This window comes from Mandrillus leucophaeus, unplaced genomic scaffold (genome assembly GCF_000951045.1).
Source record: "Mandrillus leucophaeus isolate KB7577 unplaced genomic scaffold, Mleu.le_1.0 Scaffold574, whole genome shotgun sequence".
Classification (NCBI taxonomy): domain Eukaryota; kingdom Metazoa; phylum Chordata; class Mammalia; order Primates; family Cercopithecidae; genus Mandrillus; species Mandrillus leucophaeus.
Genome location: NW_012106186.1, coordinates 1,358,080 through 1,380,304, shown reverse-complemented (window position 1 = coordinate 1,380,304; position 22,225 = coordinate 1,358,080). Strand labels below are relative to the sequence as shown.

Genomic DNA, 22,225 nt, shown 5'->3' with positions numbered 1-22,225 from the left:
TAGAACTCAGGGGTTCTGTGGGAATTCCCCTGTGGCTGAGGCGTTCTGTCTTCTGAGTGTCCCTCCAGGGATAAACGAGGCAAGACGGGACTCTGCACTGAGGAAAATTCAAGTCCTGTGCAGGACTGAAACTCCAAGAGCATGCATTCCCCCCACCCCATATTTAAAGCGCGTATCTCTGCGAGGAGAAAAGGGTTGTGGAGGTGGCCCCCGCTGTGGCCACCTGCACCTGAGGCTGCAGGGAGACTAAGAAAGTCAGGCTTTGGTGTTTCCATGCCAAGGTTTCAGTCCTTCCTGGATCTACTATGCCTTTCTGGAGTATCCTGGATCACAGGGGCAGGGGCAATCTAAGAAAATTAAAGGAGGCATATAAACCATTATCAAACTGTCAACCCATTTAATCTGAAAGACTGAGAGGAAGTGCAGGTGGAATGAGGCGGTGGGCTCTCCCTCCCACCACAGGCATCTGGTGCTGTGGGGATACCGCAGGTAGATGGTTGCTGTACTCTAATGGTTCCAGGCCTGGAGGCTGGTTCTCTCTTACTGGGGCATGGGATTTCCATGTTCTGTCCTCTAAAAGCGCTAAACCTTTTTGGTCAAGGATGTTGAATCCTTTAAATGTCCTTCTATGGAAACCGGCACTCACTGATGGTGTTTCTATTAACTGACCACCACCTTCCTGTCTCGCCTTACAGGTTCCCCAGGAACTGCAGGAATGCCTCCTCTATTTGAGGAGCTGGGTGAAATCCAGTTTACTGTATCAAGTACTGCTATTCTAGAGCACTGTTCTCTCTGCGGGCTTCCTCCTTTTGCAGAATCAGGGAGAACCTGTCTTTTCTCTTTTAAGGCCCCTTCCCAACCCACAGAATTTTATATATAGTTTCATCAGAAGCTGTGCCAACATGCCGGCTCTCATAACCAGACCATAATATTAATTCTAGAGACTTCCTCATGTCACATTTTATCTGAAGCTGAAGTTTGGGCATGGCTAAGGCTAACACAATCCGAAGTCAGGAAATTTGTAAATATGTGTAACTCCTTGCAAATAGTCCATCTTATATATATACATAGGAATAGGAATATATACATACATATATGTGCATGTGTGTGTGTGTGTGTGTGTATTCCTCCCTTGGAGTTGAAGCTTGTGCCCTTTCCACCTGCATTTCTGATCTAAGTTAGGCAGGGGGCTGCTCTCTGGTCAGCAAGGAAGGGAGATCAAAGAATGGAGGCCGGCCTCTGCCCCTGCAGAAACCCTCCAGTTTGCTGGAGTTGCCGGATTGCATTGCTCCTCCCCGGTGTGCGGCGTGGGCTTCCCCCACCCGAGCGCCCAACAAGTCTTCCTTCTCCAGCCTGCGCGCTGCTGCGCTGAGGCCGAATGCAGCGCAGCACGGTGCTGGCAGCCCGAAGCCCCGAGGCTGGGCTCTGTCTGGGACTGCGCCGTGCCCAGCCTCGGTCCCCTCTCTGTGGGTAGGGATGGTTGAGTCCAGCCTCCACGGCAGCGGCTCCTTGTGCCACTAGCAGCCCGTCTTCTGCGCTCTCCGCCTTTTCTCTCTAGACTGGCTCTCTCCTCCCCCCGCGCCCCCCTCCCCGCATCTCCCACTCGCTGGCTCTCTCTCCAGCTGCCTCCTCTCCAGGTCTCTCCTGGCTGCGCGCGCTCCTCTCCCCGCCTCGCCCCCTCCCGCAGCCTCGCCGCCTTGGTGCCTTCCTGCCCGGCTCGGCCGGCGCTCGTCCCCGGCCCCGGCCCCGCCAGCCCGGGTCTCCGCGCTCGGAGCAGCTCAGCCCTGCAGTGGCTCGGGACCCGATGCTATGAGAGGGAAGCGAGCCGGGCGCCTAGACCTGCAGGAGGCGTCGGATGCGCGGCGGGTCTCGGGACCGGGCTCTCTCTCCGGCTTGCCTTGCCCTCGGGTGATTATTTGGCTCCGCTCATAGCCCTGCCTTCCTCGGAGGAACCATCGGTGTCGCGTGCGTGTGGAGTATCTGCAGACATGACTGCGTGGAGGAGATTCCAGTCGCTGCTCCTGCTTCTCGGGCTGCTGGTGCTGTGCGCGAGGCTCCTCACTGCAGCGAAGGGTAAGACGGCTTGCTCCTGGCCGGGGAGGCGGTCGAGTCCTCGGAGGCCCCGTGTGCGGACGCGAGTGTGCGTTTTGAGGACCGCAGGGTACGGAGTGGCCGCCTCTGCCCGGCGCTGCTCCATCGCCGACGCTCGGGGAACGCGATGCTCGGGAGGGAGCTTCCATCGCGCTCTCCCCAGCCCTCCTGGGCCCCCGCCCCACCCCGCCATTCCTTCCCCCTCTCCTGGGCTCAAAGGAGGTATCTCTTTTTCTCGGCGGTACAGGGTGTCAGGGAGAAAGGAACCCAAGACGAGTTGGGCTGGAACTGTGCTCCGGCGGGGCGGTGTTGCCTCCTCCGAGACGTGGACTCCACGGGTCGGGGTGGCTAAGGGGCAGTTCCCAGGACTTTCTCCCCGGACCCGACGCGCCTGGAAAAGCGGCCCGGGTGAAGCCGGCCTGGAAAGTTCGGGCTCTCTACGGGGGTTTTGATACCAACAGGCAAAGCTCTCCGCTGGCCCGGCCTCCTCGCACCCATACACCCCATTCCTCGTCTCCTCCTTCCCTCTCCAACGTCCCCAGCCAGCGAGGAGTAGCTGCCTCTGGAAGGTGGCCCCCGCTTTCCTCTCCCCCGGACTTCGCTCCTTGCAAGTTGTAAGGTGTTGGCAAGGTGCGTGAAACAGGCTCGGAGTTCTGGACCAGCTTCCAAGTCAGATGCATTCACTGTGGGCGCAGGGGTATCCTCTTTCCACCCTGGTCAGGGGAAGGAGTTTCTCTGGGTGCTTTCTGGGGCTTGGGGTTCTGTGAACTTGGTTTTCTCCCTGAATGAGTTGGGGAATGTTTTATCCTAAGTAGCCTACAGGCTGCGACCTCAAGGCTGGCAATAGCTTGTGCACTTGTCTATTCTCCGGGAAAGAAAATAAGCTCTCTTTTGAGAGAGGGCGAGAGAGAGGGAGAGAGACAGAAACAGAGAGAGAGAAAGAGAAGACTGACTGATGTTCACATTGGAAATACCTGCCCCTGTCCTCATTTTTAGCCTCCTTAGATGCTTTCTCTATAGTCAGCACTTCGACAGATATTCCCGGGAATATGTGTATCTACACAGGGGTTTCCTTTCGTTTCATTTTTAAAGGATGGAGTCCAATCTTAGGATTTTTTTTTAATGGTCACTTGCTTTTTTCCCTACATAAAATTTCCCCTTCCTCTCTAGATTCTTCCATCTTCTTTTCCACCCATTTCCTTTTCCTCCAGTGGTCCAGATGGAAGAGTGATTGGCAGGGCGAAGGAGGACTGTATCTGGTTCATTAGGAAACTCCAGATCTGCCTGGAGAGCGGGGGAGAGACGTGCCTGCTGGGCTTCCCCTCCCTGCGCTCGTCTCCACGGGGCGTCCAGGGCTCGGTGAGAGCTGACCGCTCAGCAGCAACTCCTCCTCACCCTCATCCACCCTCACAAGGGGGTGTCTGCGGGAATGCGCCCCGAGATCCCGGGGAGCGCAAATGATGGGTCTTAGTCACCCAAGCTTGTGGTCGCTTGGGATTGGGGACCTTCCTGCAGACGCCGACCCTCTGCCCACCCGCCCGGCTCGGTCCGGATGCCTTGGCCACTGCCGCTGACATTGCTGGCTGCGGAGGCACCGCCGACTGAGCAGGGCCCGGCTGGCAGCGGCCTCTGGTCAGCACTGGACTGGCTGGGAATTGGAAGGCGAGGCAGCTAAAGTCTAGGGCAAAGAGGGTTGTGCCCTGTGAGGTGTGCAGGGGCGTGTGTGTCGCAGCGGGGAGAGGGCAGGAGCCCAAGGGACAGGACCTGGCTTTTTCCAGTCAAGCCCCTGCGTAGAGAGGAAACACCTGCCATGCAACTCCGCAAAACTTCCCGCCCTTTCCCCTGCACTCCAAGCCTATCTGGGCCCGGGGCTTCCTTCTTTTCAAGCAGGCAACTCAGCCTCTGAGCTCACTCTCGGTTCCCCCGAGTTCCGCGCGCTCCGGGCTCCCTTCCCCCGCAATTAACAGAGGTTGCTGCGTGGAGACGGCGGCGGCCCTAGCTCGGCTGCTTAATAATCCGCACACGTGTGTGTCGGGCGGATTCCGCCCCCACGCGGGTGGGCTGCAGCGCTAGGATGAGGCTGAGGCGGAGGCGAGAGGGAGGGTGTGGAGGGGCAGGTAGTGGGCGGGGGCTGCTCTGGCTGTTTCTGGGGTGAACAGGGCAGGGGGTGCAAAGTCCTGGGTGCCTCGGGCCCTGCGGGGCAGTCCCGTGGAAGAGAGCTCCTCTTGGGCGCTGCAGGCCCCAGAACCTGGCTGCAGAAGCCGAGAAGTGGAGCCCAGGGTCCCAGGCCCCTGGCGTGCATGGAGCTGGAGCGGTGCTGTGCGCCAAGTGTGTGCGCGCGATGGGGGTCCAGGACGCTCGGACGCAGCTATCACTGCGCTATTGTCTGGCCCACCCGGCGGTGGGTCCGTGGAACTCCTTCATTAACCCCACAGGGACCAAGGGCCATGTCTCCTCCGCGCTTGCGGGGTCAAGTGCGAGTTCCTGTAGCGGCCTGGGAAGGGGCTGCAGGCAGGAAGGGGGCCGGTGACGCCAGCGCCGGAGTCGCCGTTTGTGCGCTCTGGCTATTGGGGCGGGGTCGCGTTCCCCTTGCCTAGCAAAGCCCGGGTGACCAAGGTCGGGCCTCCCCCGGGGGCGTCGGCGCTGGGCCCCGGGGCTCGGCAGCGCGCTCCAGGGCCGACCGGAGGCGCTTGCGCGCAGCAGGGCTTTCCCGAGGAGGAGCGCTCTGGCGGGAGGGCGCCCGGCCACTGCCGTGGGCAGCTGCGCTGCGCGCGCCCAGGTGGCGGCACCCGCTGTGGCGAAGGCAGGCGCAGAGTTTTTGATGCGTGGGGCATAATTCGTGACCTGTTTGCGGAGTCGTGAGGCTGGAGGCGGTCGCAGTTGAGGTCACTGAAACCCGTTACTGTGGGTACCCGAGTATCAGCTTCAGCTGATGGTGCTGTATTCTTCAATAAAGCGTTGGGGGTATCGAAAATTCACTGGTGATTTCCTTTTTCTTCTTGATTATTAATGGCATCATAAAGGTTGAGTCCCAAATGTGCGTTTCTCTTTAAATGCCTTTTTTCAGGGATCAGGGGAAAAGGAGTAAGGCTGTAAGCATTTTCATCTAGTAAACAGGAGTATTAATTCTGTGTGCGCTGGCTCGGATCTGCCCCTTTACCTGGGGCTGATCTACTGGCTGTTTGGACAAAGTTTGCTCTCAGTTGTTTCTTGCATATGTGCAGCCACGAGAATGCAGGTATTTGCATTCAATTACTTACCCAGAAAGCGTCCTAAAGGAGAGCACACACAACACTACTAGCCCAGAGCAGCCTCATTTTGAGAAGTCCGAAAGAGAAAGGTGGAACATTCCTGAAAGGAAGTAATTCAAACAAGGTAAATTCCTTTACCTACCCAGCAGAGATGTGAGCACGCACTGCTGAGTTTCCAGAGCAAGCCTGGAACTCCACCGCGAGCGGGGTGCACCCTCCCATACCTGCATGGTTTTAGATGAGTTACCTTATGAAAGACTCATGTCACCAAGAAGGATGCTAAGACCTTTAATTTGCTGGTTAAATTCCTTTATGGCAGAGCCGCACCCCATACACTTCCTGCTGATGAAGCCAGGACACTCCTGTGAAGAAGATGCTTTCACAGGAAACCCCTAATGCCCATCCAGCAATAAAAAAAATGGGCCGGATGCCGTGGCTCACGCCTGTAATCTCAGCACTTGGGGAGGCCGAGGTGGGTGGATCACCAGAGGTAAGGAGTTCCAGACCAGCTTGACCAACATAGTGAAACCCCGTCTCTACAAAAAGTTCGAAATTAGCTGAGTGTGGTGGCACATACCTGTAATCCCAGCTATTCAGGAGATTGAGGCAGGAGAATCATTTGAACCTAGAAGGTGGAGGTTGCAGTGGGCTGAGATGGTGCCATTGCTCTCCAGCCTGGGCAACAAGAGCGAAACTCCATCTCAAACAAACACACACTTAAAATGAAGTTAATATCTCTGTAATTGCTGAGCAGATCATGTCTTTTTCCTGTTGCATTATCAGGATATTATTATTAATCACTATGACTTCAAATCAGAACTGGTCAGCAGAAAGCTATTCAGTGCTTCCGGAGCACTCATGTCGTTTGGGGTTTTAAGTCCTTGAAAAGGTAAGCAAAAGGGAGGCTTTCTTCGGAAGTGACAGGTTTTGTAAACTTGAATAGCAGGGCAATGAGGTCTCATCAAACAAGTCCAGAGAAGCAAATGGTGGGTAGGGCAGGGTGGTAGAATTCCCCCACGTCTCAAGCATCTCACTGGCAGAGGCCTAGGGAGGAGAGGGAATGGCTATTTTTATATTGGCTTTCAGCTGGCCCATCATGCTTGATAAGAAGACTGCCACAGCCACAGTGCTAAAGCTCCTACAGGCAAAAGCAGCTCCTCCTGGGGGCAATGCTTCCTTACTCTCCAGTTTATTGTGTCAAGCAAACACCAACACAGCTTTGAAAATGTCAAGAAAATGGTTCTGCTTCCTTTAAGAAATAGATAAACAAAGGCTCGGTGGCTGGTCCGTGCTTATAAGCAGACGATACAGCAAACCCAGTGTAGACATTTCTAAGCTGTCAAAATGCAAGTGGCATATTAAATACTCTCTATTCCGCTGAATTTTAAATGTGCCTCTGGTAATTTTTCTGCTGAGCTCATAGTGAAAATAAGCCATTACAACTTGCATACATGCAATTTAAGCTACATTTTCCCTTTGGCCTTTTGTATGTCTTCTGGTTGAGCTTACTTCCCTCTGTAAGATAACTAAGAAGTTGCATGCGTAGTTGCATATAGTGAATGTCAAGTATGTTTTTTTTTTAACTTAAGTTTTATTTGATCAACTAATAAATCAGAGGAAGATATTTGAGTGAAGGCAGAGATCTTCCACAGTCTACAGTATTTGTATCTTTGGGTTGTATGGGAATATTACAAGCCTGTTGTCTCCTAGGATAGGAAAGTAGGAACTTGGACGGAGAGACCAGCAGTGGTAAACATCAAGTCCAACCAAGTTGACAGTGTGGCACAGCCACGATAGCAACCAGGGGCAGAAATTTTTTTTTTTTTTTTTTTTAACTGTAGTACTAGCATGGATATGCAACCTGAGCCGAAGAAATAGATGTTTCAGCTCTACTAAAATGAATTAATCCTCAAAGAACTCAACCCGTTTACACTGACCTTCAATTACATGATCATTGTGCTTAGCACACTTGTTGTCCATTCCAGAAGAGCTGATCAGTATAAAAATCAAATAATTGCACTTAGGTATTTATGCCTAAATGCAAGGAAGTAAGTAAGTCTTTTCCCTAAGGACTTTAAAATGACCTTAAGTGACCTTTGATTAACCAGTATGTCTGTATTTTGGATGGACTTTAGTCCTTGATACTGAGGTTGGTAAGTAACAGAATTAAAATTCGCTTTACAGGAAAAAGAATAGAAGGACATTGTATAATTGAGCCAGTTGGAATTGACTGATTATAGGGAGCTTTATGGAAATAATGCACACCTTGTTTTTTCCCTGCAGCAGATCAACCTCTTTGGATGCAGAGTGTGAAACACTTCTCTTTTCTGAGCTCAGCTGCAATTTTCTTTAAACCATTTGTATCAACCAGTACTTTCTGGGAGAGGAAAATGCCACCAGTGCTTTAGGGAAGTTGCAGAATCTTTATTTATCCTCAAATATCTTTGTTCTATGGAGATGAGAGATTTCATCATCCATTAGGCACCCTGTCTCGTCTACCAACTCTAATGTGTTGTAAACATTCCACTGAGAAATAACGTTTCAACAAATTAACTTCAGTTAGAGTCAGTGTCACTTTGACCTACGGTGGCAACGTTTATCCCCATCTGAAATTTGTTTGGGGAATGAAAAGAAAAAAGATGATGCAGGCATATTTTTTTTTTTTTTTGTTAAAAATAACTTACATATTTTATTTTACTGATACATTTTGCAGTTTATTGGTTGGAATCCTGAACTAGTTTTAGCTTGGTAAAAGTTATAAAAGGGAAAGGAATATTTCAGTATTTTCATTCCACCCAAATATACTTGGATTCTTTGATACTTCTATCTTAATGCTCATAATTTGATACTTGATGCTCATAATTTTAATGTAATTTTGCCTCATCCTTTGTAAAGTGGAGAGTCATGCATATAATACTATGTTTTAAATGCTATCATTGTACTAGACATGAGATCAAGAAAAGCATAAACATGAAGGAGTCAGATTGTTGGCCTCACTTCCCAGTTTTTTTCACTGTATTAGGATTCTCTAGAGGGACAGAACAAATAGGATAAATGTATATATAAAGAGGAGTTTATTAAGTATTACTAACTCACAGGATCACAAGGTGAATCCCACAATAGGCTGTCAGCAAAGATGTGGAGCAAGGAAGCCAACAGTGCAGCCTTCAGCCTGTGGCCAAAAGCCCAGGAGCCCCCAGAAAACCACTGGTGTAAGTCCAAGGGTCCAATAGATAAAGAACTTAGAGTCCGATGTTCCAGGGCAAGACGCATCCAGCACAGGAGAAAGATGAAGACTGGAAGACTCAGCAAGTCTGCTTTATTCTAGCCACGCTGACAGTTGATCAGCTGGTGCCCACCCACATTGAGGGAGGGTCTGCCTCTCCCAGTCCACTGACTCAAATGTTAATCTCTTTTGGCAACATCCTCATAGACACACCCAGGAACCATACTTTACAACCTTCCATCCAATCAAGTTGACACTCAGTATTTTAAATTATATAAAATGTCGGCCAGATTCCAGTCCTTTTCATTTTTTACTTTTTGGCTGAATATATTTTGGAGAGCTTCAACCTCAATAAAATTCAAGAAAAACTAATATGATGTGGATATGATAACTACAACTTTTTGTCTGAATTATTCAGATAATTATAAACCATGAACCCTGATGGAATTAAAGCAACTTTGCAAGGCACTGAGCATTTTCCTAAAGTGTTGCAGCAACCCTCTGCTTTCCGTACTGAACATGCCTGTCACCGTTATCATTATAGCTGTCAAAGTTAGGGTGGGCATGACATGCAGTTTTTGAATACTCTATGTAAACTTTGTGTGCATAAGAATTACTTGTTTCAATCTTGATTCAATGCAGATTCCATGGCTTCTTTTCCAAATGATTCTCAATAAGTGAATTTTGGATGGAGGTAGAAATCTATTTATTTACTACCCACGCCCATCCCAGGTAATTCTGATGCAGAGAATACATATAATCTCACTTAGGGAATGCCACATTGGTTAGTAGATAGTAAAATATGGCTTCTAACTTTGAGATGGTAAAAATGCAATGGATATATTTGCATATGTGTAATATATGATGTATACTATATGCATTTATCTGCATATAAACTATCTATATATTATATATTTTAAATATAGATAGAGTCTATCGATCTGTCATCTCTCTACCTTCCTTTCAATAAAAGTGATCAAAATCTGATAATGTTTTCACTAATCCTTCACAAACAAATTAGCTCACACTGATTTCATGAAGAATATACCACACTATGAAATTGTGCAATTAATTCAGAAGAATTTCTTCCTTATCAGTGCCTCTGTTATCAGTATTCATCATTCAATGCTGTTTAATCTGCTTTTTTAAAAAAAAATAGTTTTACAACAAAGCAGAGGTTCAAGCTCCTTCTCCATAATGTTTATATTATGGGGAGACTTCAGGGATAATTATGCTCTTTCATATAAAAATTCTGTTCGAGTGGATTACTTTTTTCTTTTACTGTTTAGTATACTCTAATATCATTAGTGTTATATAAGAAAGGGCTGAATGTTAGATTAAAATTTGAATTATTTGGAGAGTGATCTCTAATGAATGAAAAAACTTTGAAATTAATTAGAAATCGTAGGCAGTCATTTTCAAGATGCCTGAAGAATGCCTATGCCTCTATTTAGAGATACTTTTTCCTCCTCTTCTTTTTTAACGGAAAGTGTTTTCATTGATCTCTAACAAATGAGTAATTTTCTTCTACCTGAAGTTGATATTCCTGTAAAGGATGTGGGGGACTCTCATCATTTCCCTTTCTATAAAATTACACCTCTTTGATAATAGTTACATAACTGTGGTTCCTAAAATCTTGCCTGGCGGCGCTCTGAGTAAATTTTCGCTTCCTGTGAAAATGGTGGATTCCACTGAACTTAGAGATCTTCACTTTTATCTCAAAGGATGGGCCTTATGAATGTTCAAAGTCCATCAACAATTTTAGTCACCACATTTCAAACTATGCCTTTTATTTGGTAGGAAAGTAGTGTACTTTGATGTATAATACAGCTGGGATAGTTGAGCATTGCAGAGTATGATCGGCACTTCACAAAAAGAAGAGAGACCTTGGCAAACTAAGAAGGGTCACGTTTTTACAAGAAATTAACTGAATTCATCAGACAATTTCTGCGCACTCCAAATGTCTTGCATTTCTTGTTGTGTCTCTTTCCCCCTTTCTTTATAACATAGAATTACTGTGGACAATGTCAGACCAATCCATCTGTGAGGGTATTTTGTTGTTGTCTTATGGTTTCAGCTATATTCATGAGGTTACATTTCACTTGTTCAACATCCATGCTCCGTTTTACATGGAAGCAATACAGATTTTAAATATCATGCTCAATACTTTAAAAAATATAAATAATATCAAGGGAAATTCAGGTGAGAGCAGTCATCTTGTTACTGTTAGGTGGAATTAGTTTTATTGATTAATGTGATCTGGGTAGAACTACTGTCGTTTAGGGATGATATACACATTTTTAGTCTGATATGATCCTTAACAATGATGACTGGGGATAGGAAGAGAATTGGGAAGACTTGTCTCTTAAAAAGGATTATAGTCATAATTTTGCTCACTTAAAGAATTATGGCATGTGCCAAACAGAATCACTCAATTCAGTCTAACTGTAATACATGAGTCCTTCCTATTCACCTACATCATATTTTTTTAAAAACTTTTATTTTAAGTTCCAGGGTAGATGTAAAGGATATGAAGTTTTGTTACATAGGGGGTTATTGTACCAATTATATCGTTACCAAGGTACCAAGCCTAGTATCCATTAGTTACTTTTCCTAATCCTCTCCCTCCTCCCACCCTCCACCCTCCGACAGTCTCCAGTGTGTGTTGTTCCCCTCTATGTGTCCATGTGTTCTCATCATTTAGCTCCCACTTATAAGTGAGAACACGTGGTATTTGGTTTTCTGTTCCTGGATTAGTTTGATAAGGATAATGGCCTCCAGCTCCATCCATGTCCCTGCAAAGGACATGATCTTGTTCTTTGTTATGGCTGCATAGTATTCCATGGCTACATCACATTTTTAACAAAGAAGTTGAATCTCTGAGTGCTTTCTAGGAGTTTCCGTTTTGACTTCAGAAGAACACTAAAGTCACATAATTTGTATTTATTCAAATATTACGCTGTGTGATAGAGACATTAATGTCAGGTACCTACTGGAAATTCCACTGGAAGTTGAAAGTTTATAGAACCTCAAAGTGTTGTCGGTGGAGCCTGCTTAGGTTCTTGACTCCACTGCATGAAAGAAGTTCATTGCAAAACAAAAGTGTGTGCTGAAAGCTGGGTCATGGTGGACTGCTTGAGAATTAGACAGCCCTGTCTCATGCTGGGGAAATTCCCTTTATGGGCAGTTTATACAATTATTCATAAGAAGGCGGAGATGGGCATTGCAGTGAACCATGTGGCCAGTGGTCTTCCGGGTACACATGTGCCACTGCTCTGCATGCTAGCACATACATCACATGGCTCACTAGCCTCTTAGATCTCCAGCCAGGGGTATGTTTTTTACTATTCCAGTGAGAACAGGTCAGCCCAAGGACACTAAGCATGGGTTTCTGTGCTGGCGAGAATCTGGGGGTTTTCCCTTCTGCTGTTCATCCTCCTTGCTGCAGGATCTTCCACCCACATAGAAGTGGATGTGGTTTGTACCCAGTCAAGTGGTTTGTTCTCTCCATCTGTCTGGCAAGTTCATTCCCCTTTACAAAAGGCTATGACCACTCTAATCTATTTCAAAAGAATGGAGGAGGAAGGGAATAGGAACAACATCATGAACTGAAGATGAGGATGTTGAGGAGAAACAGCCGGAGAGCAGCCAAGAAAACTTTGTGTTTTTTGATAGCTCAGTGAGGGTCAGTTGAAATGTCAAGCATGGAAATGATCCTAAAAACACTGATGCTCAGGGTCACCTTTCTCAGACATTGATTCATTGCTCTTTAAAGCTGAAGGTTGGATGTGAAGGGTACACTACTATCATGGGACTAGTCCCTGAAATATGCAAATGTATATGCAACTTACATTAAGCCTTGCTCCTTTCTACTGTCATACAGCCAAGGGATCACACCTTTGCTTGAATGTCATCTACTTATTGGAAGCTAAAACATTAGACATTTTTAAACATTTTTCCCTGCAAGTCCTGTGATGGTTATTCTTGCTGTTCTGGAGATTTTCTAATGACCTCCAGTATGTAATACCAACAGGACACTGAGTGTGGAAAGAAAAGCAGTTTGTGATTTACTGGCCATGGATCTTGTTTTCTTAAGTACTGTACATGCTTTTCTCTGTTGGGTACAGCATCTCTCTCCTAAACTGACTTTCAAAGTCCTCCATAATCAGTCATTTCAAATCTGCCCTTGTGACTTCCAATTCAGCCAGGCCAGGTACACCCTAACTATACCTGCAGTTTTCTCACCATTGAAGAGTTTTCCATTCCACCTCATCCACCACACCTTTGAGCTTTGTTTCCATACATCTCAAGCCCACCCATCTTTGAGTCCACTTCTAGTTCTCTCTATCATTCATTGATCACCCATTCTCTCCTTGATCTAATTCTTTTGTCAGTTACTATGTTTAAAAATTATTGGTCATCATGTAGGAAACTGTAGGTTTAGGGTCCTTTAAAAAAATGTTGTTCTTCCCCATCTCTACCAAAAATACAAAAAAAAAAAAAAAATTAGCTGAGTGTGGTGGCAGGCACCCATAATTCCAGCTACATGGGAGACTGAGGCAGGAGAATCGCTTGAACCCTAGAGGCGGAGGTTGCAGTGAGTTGAGATTGTGCCACTGCCCTCCAGCCTGGGTGATGCGAGTGAAACTCCATCTCAAAAAAAAAAAAAATGTTATTCTTGTTTGCTGGTTTTTCACTCATTTGTTTGCATTGTTTTGACCTCATAAATCTGAAAGTCCTGGAGAACTGAAGGGCACTCTTGCAAGTATCCAAGCGTCATTCTGGTTTCTTACACATTCACTGTTTCTTTAATAAACAAACAAATGTTCTCAGTCTATGTAATATACTTGATTCTAGCCATTATTTTTAGTGACTTCAGATTAATGTATCATCAACATTTTGTGAAAACACTCGTTGAAGAGTTGACCTAGGGAAGGTATTGGTAAAGATTTCTTCCAGTCACTGTGCCTGCTTATTTACTCACATACTGAGACTAGAACTTGTCAAAATAATTAGCTTTGAAACCCCATATTCAAGATATTATTTTGCCATGCTTATTTGATTCAATTGTGTCTCTTTTTTTGACTGTTTTTCTTTGTATACCAAGTAAGTTATCTGAGATGTTTGCATTTTTTTTCTTCTGGTGACAATAATTTAATAATATTAGAGCTTGTTCAGCAGATACACCAGCCTTCAATTGTCATTTTGATCTTCATGACTATTTTATCTCTCCGCTTTTTAATTTTAAAGAATTACATTAGAGGATTATGGAACAAAGAGGAGCTAATCAGTCTCTTTCTTTTGCAACTGCAATTACAAAATTACCTTTCCAGCATTCTTTGCTGGCAACAAGAAACATGGAAGGGGTATGTTATCAGGGTGTTGAAAAGACGAGGCTTCTACCGAACTGAAAGTATAAAAAGTATAGCCAAGTCGAACTTTGGGGTATGATTTATATCTCCTAGAAAATGTGTTTTTCTTTCAATTTTTATGATGGATGGACAATAATAAGTCTTTTAAAAAGAGTTCATATAAAAATACAAGAAGTGTTATATGACAAGTTGAAGGGACTATCATTTCTTCTTACCTTTTATATTTTAAGAATAGAAACTATGAGGAAGAAAAAAGTATCTAAGTTAAAGATATGGTAAAAAGTACCTAAGTTAAAGATCTTTATTAAAATGAACTTAATAAAGCTCATTTATTATAGCTTTAAAATCAGAATAAGAGATTTGAGCCACTTTTTAATGCCTTTAGTGACAATACTCATTCTTTGTCTCCAAATGAGGGAGACAGACAGAAAGCCAACAGTATTTGTAGCAAGATAATTTTATAGCGTTCTCTGTTACCCAGGTTTATCCTCTCCGCAGGACCAGATGCCATCAAGAACAACTCAAGAGCTAGAAAACAGAGCTACATAGAAGGACAGATTGGGGGAGCAGTCTTCCATTCGAATACTTTCTGTATTAGCTAACTACTGTGCCGTAACATTATTATCGCAAACCTAACAGCTTCGAACAACACACATGCATTATCTTACAGTTTCTGTGGGTCAGGGGTCTGTGCTTGGCTTGGCAGCTTGGCTGGGTCTCTGCTTAAGGTCTCACAAAGCTGCAATCAAGTCTTGGCTGGGACTTCATTGCCGCCTGAGGCTCAACTGGGGTAGAATTCGTTTCTAAGATAGTTGGACAGTTGGCAGAATTCAGTCCCTTGCAGGTGTAGGAATGAGGCATTAAGTTTTTGGCTGGCTTTCGGCCAGAGTTTACCATCAGTTCCTGGGGGCCACACACAGTTGTCACCTGAGACTTCCTAGCATGGCTCAAGCCAGGTTAGGAGTGGGGTTGGGGGAGAGAGAGGAGGTGAGAGGGAGACTCCATAGTTGGGTGCTACAATTTCATATGTAATCACGTAGTCGTGTACACATAATCACGTGTAGCCTATCGCTGTCAGTTTACTGTGCTGGTTGAAAGCAAGCCACGGGTCCCGCCCACTCTCAAGGAGAAAAGGATCCCTAGAGCATGGACATCAGCAGGTGGGGGTGCCGTGTGGGCTCCCTAAGAGTCTGTTCACCACACTGTTCTAGAAAAATAATATAAAAAGGTCATCTCACAATCGGTCAGCAAAGAACTTAGGAACCATTAAGTATAAATAGGTATTTTATAGGAAGAACAAACATAAATAATAAATGTAGGAAAAGATTCCGAAGTGTATAATTGATTGAAACCAGTGCATTAAACATTGTCATTTTTTCCCCAGTGCATTGTGAAACTCTAACTGATGATGTCAAGTTTTGGTTGTGCACAGAGAAGACACTCCCTTATACTCTTGTTGGATATCTAGAACAATGAGGGGAGGGGATAATTCGGCCTTATCAGTCATACTCCAAATTATCGGATGTTTCGATCCAGGGAGTTAATACATCCTGCTGCAACAGGGACTTATTCACTATAGCCCCCTCTCTCATACTGAAAAGTTGGACAGAGCTTAAGTGTTTACCATCCCAAAATGGCCAAATAGATTGTTCTATGACACACTGTACTGCTCTCACGAATGTGTTTCCATGGTAAAGTATTGAGTTGAACATTTCAAATAATATCTATATTTTGATCCCATTTTCAGGTACAGAAAAGGCAGACTATTTCTATACACATGGGAAATATCTGAAAAGATGCACACATCATGGTGTCATGCTTAAATCTTGTTTGGTTTCTTCGAATAACTATGTCAACCTTCTCTAAGTAAAATAATAACTGTTAAATTTAAAAAAACTGAAAAGTATAAGTTGCTCTTACTAGTCCACGTTGTTGGGCAAAGTAGAGATAGATAATAAGATTTTTTTTTTTTTTTTTTTTTCCAAGAAAGAGTCTCACGTTGTCACCCAGGCTGGAGTGCAGTGGTGCGATCTTGGCTCACTGCAGCCTCGACCTCCTGGGATCAAGCGAGCCTCCCGTGTCAGCCCCCCAAGTAGCTGGGACTACAGGCCCATGACACTATACCCAGCTCATTTTGTGTAGTGTTTTTTTCAGAGACAGGGTCTTGTCCCGTTGCGCATGTTGGTCTTGAACTCCTGATCTTAAGTGATCCACCCACCTCAGCCTCCCAAAGTGCTAGGAGTACAGGCATGAGCCACCACGCCTGGCTAGATAAGATTTTTGAATTCAAAGTGATCTTCCAGTTCATAAATTCAAGTCTCTCATTTATGTTTGTCCAGAGGAGTTCAATATCTCACCCAAAAGGCAGAGCTCAGTCTAAGGAATTCTCTTTTCATTTTACAGTGTTGCTCCCAGGAGGCCCACAGGCCTCTTGAAAGCCTCCTTGCCTGACAAATTCCTTCCTTCCCCACACACCAGACCAGACCTGCCTCTCCATCTCACCCCACCTCCATTGTTGCTTTGCTGGGGCTCTAAGTGCAACCGAAGCACTGATTCTCTCCCGATCTAATAGGCACACAGCCCTTGTGGCTACACTCTGGGAAGAGCAGCATGCTAGGAAAGTTCTGGACTTAAACCTAAGATTACCCAGGCAGCTGGAGAAGCACAGTTTCCAACCTCGAAGCTCAGGAGATGGCTGAGAGCCGTCACTGGTGCCACAGAACCCTCAGTGGGTGCGTGTTACAGGGTTTTATTGCTTTGTTAAATATGAAATGATGATAATTTATTTGAGGTGAAAAACACATGGTTGTGATAACATTGTGTTATATTAACTAGTTAATACGTTTTATATCAATATGATTTGATCTGTATATTTGTCACTACAGAATATTTAATTCTGAATAACTAAACACATTTTCACCACACCAACATATTTTGTGAGGACTGCTCATATTAGCACAATTAGACAATTGCATTTTTAGATTTCTTAATGATTTAAATAAATTTAAGAACAAAATGATTTCAAAAAAGTGAAAACTAGCTCCTTTAGGTAGGCAGTGAGTATCTTATGATAGAAATAATTTCCCTTAGTTTTCACACACTCAGGGGTTCTAAAGGTACCTTTGACGGTGTCTGCTATAGAGCTAAGTAAGCCCGAGTTCTGTCTCCTCTCCTCCTCACAGTGTGTGGCCTTGGAAAATATTAAACTTCCTGACACTCGGTTTCCTTGTCTTTATGAAGGGAATGTCAACTGTGCTCAATATCATAAGGATTACATGAAGAAACACATGTAAAAAGCATAGAACCATGCATGGCTTTTACTAAGCTTAAATAAATGTGAGCGGCTATTTTATTACAGCAACTAAAAAAAAATTAGACTCTCAGTTCTATGAGATGTGTCCTCCAAGCTCATCGTTTGAACTTGTACCTGAAATTTAGCTTGAGTACAATTAAAGACTCCGTAGAGTCAGGGAGAAAAGACATGTTTTAACGTCATTTAACACCATGAAGGCCTGGGAATTTGAAGTGACTATGAAAAGAACAATGAGAGGAAATAATAGAAAATTTCGCTCTTCAAAGTAGATTTTTAAAGTTTGCTACTACTTTCTCCAGAGTTAGTTTTTCTAAAGATCCTGATGTCTTGGTGCTGACTGTTCCCAATAGCTCTGTCACCCCAGCTGGAGTGGCACGATCTTGGCTCACTGCAACCTCCACCTCCCGGGTTCAAGAGCTTCTCCTGCCTCAGCCTCCCAAGTAGCTGGGATTACAGGCACCTGCCACCATGCACAGCTAATTTTCGTATTGTTAGTAGAGATGAGGTTTCACCATGTTGGCCAGGCTGGTCTTGAACTACTGACCTCAAGTGATACACTCCCCTCGGCCTCCCGAAGTGCTGGGATTACAGGCGTGAGCCACTGTATCTGGCCCATATATTTTTCTAACTGCTTAGTTTTGTTCAAAAAAGCATTTGAGGCTACTTTTGAGTGTTTTAAATGGTGTGAGTTCCCAATGAAGCCATTTGAAAAACATAATTTAGTTACTTACTTGGCAATATAGTAAATCTGTTACCTTTCTGAAAGTGAGGAGCAGTTAGTGAAATCAGAGATGCTGGGTTTATTGAAATCTTTAAAATAAGTAGGGTCCAATTCATTGACTTAAACATACCTTCCACACAAACTAAACATGGAGGGCTCAATAATGTTAAGACAGCCAGTGTGATCTGGCTTTTTCTTTCCGGCTTAAGATTCCAAGTTTAGTGTGTCCTGACTCAAATTAGAGGGATCCTTGAGTTGAAAAAGCTGCTGTACCTCCACCTGCCTGTTCCCCCTTTGCAATGGTATCTTAAAAGGTAGGGTCTCTATCTGTGAGATCTCAAGTTATAATATAAAAATAAATCCGAAATTATGACGTTAAAATTAGATGTTTCTTCCAGGGCCACGTGACTGAGACCTTTGGAATAGGCTACCTAGAACTCAAGTGGCCATGATCGACATACATACTACTCAAAGTCAGGTACGCTGAGTCTGGCTGTGAAAGTGAATGTGTATCTCTCACACCAATTATGGCCAAGCACACATCAACAGGGAAACTGTAAATACAACACCTGTGCAGGACCCTCAGCAACGAACGGCTTGTGAGGTCTTGGGTATTGGATACTCTTTGACTGTGTGAATGAATCAGTGGATTGAGTATTAATGATGGCTCTTCTTCCACTGTGCTTAGTCTATTCCTATCAGGCCAGCCCTATATTTATTCAGTAAAGGCGCTGCGGCATGCTGCATGTCTTTCAATCGCAGTGCATTCATCTCCAGCAGGTGAACCTGGTTAGTGACTTAGTTTTCAAATGCGATCTCCTTAGGAGGCGCTCATTTAACAATTTTATCAACAAGTGAGACAGCTGGGTCTGCACGTGGGGTAAGGCAGCAGCTGTGAGTGGGTGCGTGTTCAGGAGAGTGATTTCACTGAGATCCACCCAAAGGCGGGCTGGAGCCGGTCACGGTGCACTGTGCTCCTTCTCAAAGGGAGCTCTGTGAATTTAAGTTTTCATGCCAATGTGAAGAAAGCCCAGAAGAGAGGAGACCTTTCCCAGTATGCATGAGTCCGTGGACATGCACCCACCCGTCACACAAGACAGTCTCCACCAGCCTGAAATCCTTTCAACCTGTGCCGTGGGGAAAGCTGCTCAACGGGCCTGGGGTAAGTGGTGCTGCATGTTCAATCAAGGTTAGAAGGGCATATAACCCTTCTTGCCTTATTTCAGGGAGTAGAATGTTAAATTCCACTCTTATCTTTGCAGAAAGAGTTTTGCTCTCACTTGGTTTTTATTGAAGGAGATATGTATTCAATTAAATATAAATTAATATAGACAGAAAATAGTTAAGTACAAAACAAATGATCAATACCGTAGGAACATTTTAAGGCCAGCAATTGATATAAATGTGCTCCATCTTGAGAGAAACACCAGTATAACTGTTGATACTAAAAGCTGTATAAAAATGAGCACTTTGCCAACACTTAATATGGTCAGTTCGAGTACACACAGGAGACATCTGACAAATTGCACTATTAGGAGAGAAAGACAACAGCATCTGCCCTCATTCCACTGCTTCAGAACACAGTTGATGCTCTGAAGGATTTTCTTTATGTTTATAGCTGACCAGCAATGGCCCTCTGTATTTCTTTAAGCACAGTTGCCCTAAAGTGGCACTTACTTAAATGAATATTTAATAAAAACATCAGTGAGAGGAAGTGATGCGTCATATACCTACCATATCACATTTACTTCGAAAGTGAAGCTCATTTCCAACAAGGACATGCTGGACATGGCACGGGGTGTATTAAAACAAATACAAATGCTGGAGTAAAATACCTTCTCATCCTGTTTAGGGTGGACGAGGGTCGTAGTGAATGAGTTTAAACACACGATGGGCTTGTCTTTAAGCTGTTTGTAAATTGTTGCCTTATTTTGGACATACTAAAATCAGTCCCAATAATTTTGTAAGTACTGAATTTTAGGCATGCCACAGAGGTAAGGATAAAAAACAATGTAATATAGGAGCATCATGAAGTCAGTTTTTGCATTTTTATCAAAATTTAAGAACAAACTTTCTTTACATTTTATTAAAATGCCTTCATTAATTGAATGTAATATGTAAATAAAGATAATTATGTTAAGATGTATCAAAAGAAACAGAAGGAACAGCTGCAACTTCTGAGGTAGCTACTCCATATATTTGTAAATCAATTATTACTTGTTACACAGGTGTATTGCTTAACTCAGAGGTTTGGGATACGAATCATCTTGTCACCCAGGTAGTGAGTTAGGGTCCAACAGGTGGTTTTTCAGCCCTTGTCTCTCTGCTGCCTCTAGTATTCTCCCGAGTCTGTTCTTCCCTTATGTCCATATTTATCCAATGTTTAGGCCCCAGTAGTAAGTGAGAACATGTGTCAACCAATTATTGACACTTATGTTTAAGAAATTATTACCTGTAAGTAAACAAAAGCTCCAGTCCAAACCAGAAAGGCATGAATATCTGTTGTCCAACTATTTCTTTTTCAAGCAGATTTTCTCATAGTAAATAAAATTATGTTTTATCACATATGGCTGACATGAACAATGTAGGAAATAGTATTTATTCCTCTCTGATTGGCTTATCTCAGAGTGCTGAGTTCCATAAGTGGTATCTGCTGGGTTTTGTTGTATTATTGCAAAAACAAACAAACTGTATACACCATTCATCACTCTTCCACAGCTGGTCATAGTGGTTATTATGGAAACAGTTGGCCATGTCTTCATTGGCACAGCACATCAGATGAAACTCTGAGGAGCTCGCAATGGTAATAGCCCTTTGCTTACTTCCTGAATTACCATTACCTCACTTGAGAGTAACACGTGTTCTGTTCAGACGCCGTACTTGTACCTGGAGCCTACAGGGTGGGGTTTCTAGTCCAAACTCCACTGTATTCCAGTTTTGGGACATTCCTGGGCTTCAGTTCTTTCATCTGAAAAATAAGTGATTTGTTCTTTCGCTTTCAGCCCTGACATAATTTGACTTCTATTTTTTGTGGCTATCCGATCAGTCAATACATACTTAGAAGGTTAAAGTAAAGTAGCCCACATTCAATAAGGCCGCTTCCAGCCAGGAAGTAAAAGGAATACCTGTTGTATGTGCAATTATTCTTTTTCTTTTCTTATTGCTAATGCATTTAACTCAATAATCTACAGTCGCTCTTCAAATGATACCCAGCAGATATTCCCTTTAGTTAGCGTAAGTTGAAATTAATTATCCTTTGAGACTTTTTTCTGGTATTTTCATAACCTTGAAAATAAAAGTCACCCTGGTGAATTAAAAACAGTAGGAGCTTGGTTCTCTCTTAATTCACTGGAACCACTAGGTCACATTGATTATCTTTCTCATGTGTGCCTATCCCTTCTTGGTAGATAAATGCTTATTGCAGCTTTTGGGGAGAAACCTTCCCCAGTCTGTGCTAGATGTGAATGCCTTCTAGTACAGCTGCACAAAAAAAAATCCATTTTCTGACAGACTATCATATATAAAATTTGGACTTGAATCTATTGTCGAATAATTCTTTGTCTCTCTTTTGAAACCCCAGTATATCAACATTAACCATCATAGTTTGTGTGAAAGTTGATACAGTTGCAACATAGTTACAATACTTAATCGCATACATCATCATTGGGAGACAGCTCAATACTGTATTTTATCATCTCATATTTTCCTGACAAAGATTTGAGGCTCAAAAAATCACCTTCTAGTCAGATGCTGTGGATTGCAGAGCAAAGACCAAAGTCATTATCCTTCAACATCTGTCTTACTCTTAGGTCTCTGAGTATAATCATTATTTCTACATGCCTTCCAACTGCATACTCTTGCTACCATATACATAATTTAAAATATATATATATGTTGACGTTTGTTATACAATAAAATGTCAACTCCAATCTTTTTCCAAAGGTTGTATGCATTGAACTCACTCTCACGTTATTATGTTAAAAATAATTTTCCTGTATTGATCATTCGCCATCAACATGTAGTGATTTATATACAGCCTATGTCTCCTAAAATTCTGTCAAAAATTCAAATATATCTTGACTCCAAATATAAATGTCGGAGATAATCAAGGGAACCTTTTAATATTGCAGCTAAGTGCTAACCGACATGTGAAACATTTGTGAGACTGTGCTCTTCAAAAATAAAATCTTGTGCCTGTAATCCCAGCACTTTGGGAGGCCGAGGCAGGTGGATCACTTGAGGTCAGGAGTT

The 22,225-nt window shown here is 43.9% G+C and overlaps 1 protein-coding gene across 1 annotated transcript in view; it reads left to right on the top strand.

Moving 5' to 3' along the window:
• The first annotated feature begins 1,375 nt into the window (after positions 1 to 1,375).
• Positions 1,376 to 22,225, top strand: part of LOC105552786 (CUB and sushi domain-containing protein 1-like) — a 1,055,824-nt gene continuing 1,034,974 nt past the window's right edge. The window contains exon 1 of the mRNA XM_011998543.1: positions 1,376 to 2,073. Coding sequence (XP_011853933.1) covers positions 1,989 to 2,073 — 85 coding nt within the window. The 5' untranslated portion in view covers positions 1,376 to 1,988. The remainder of the gene's footprint in view (positions 2,074 to 22,225) is intronic.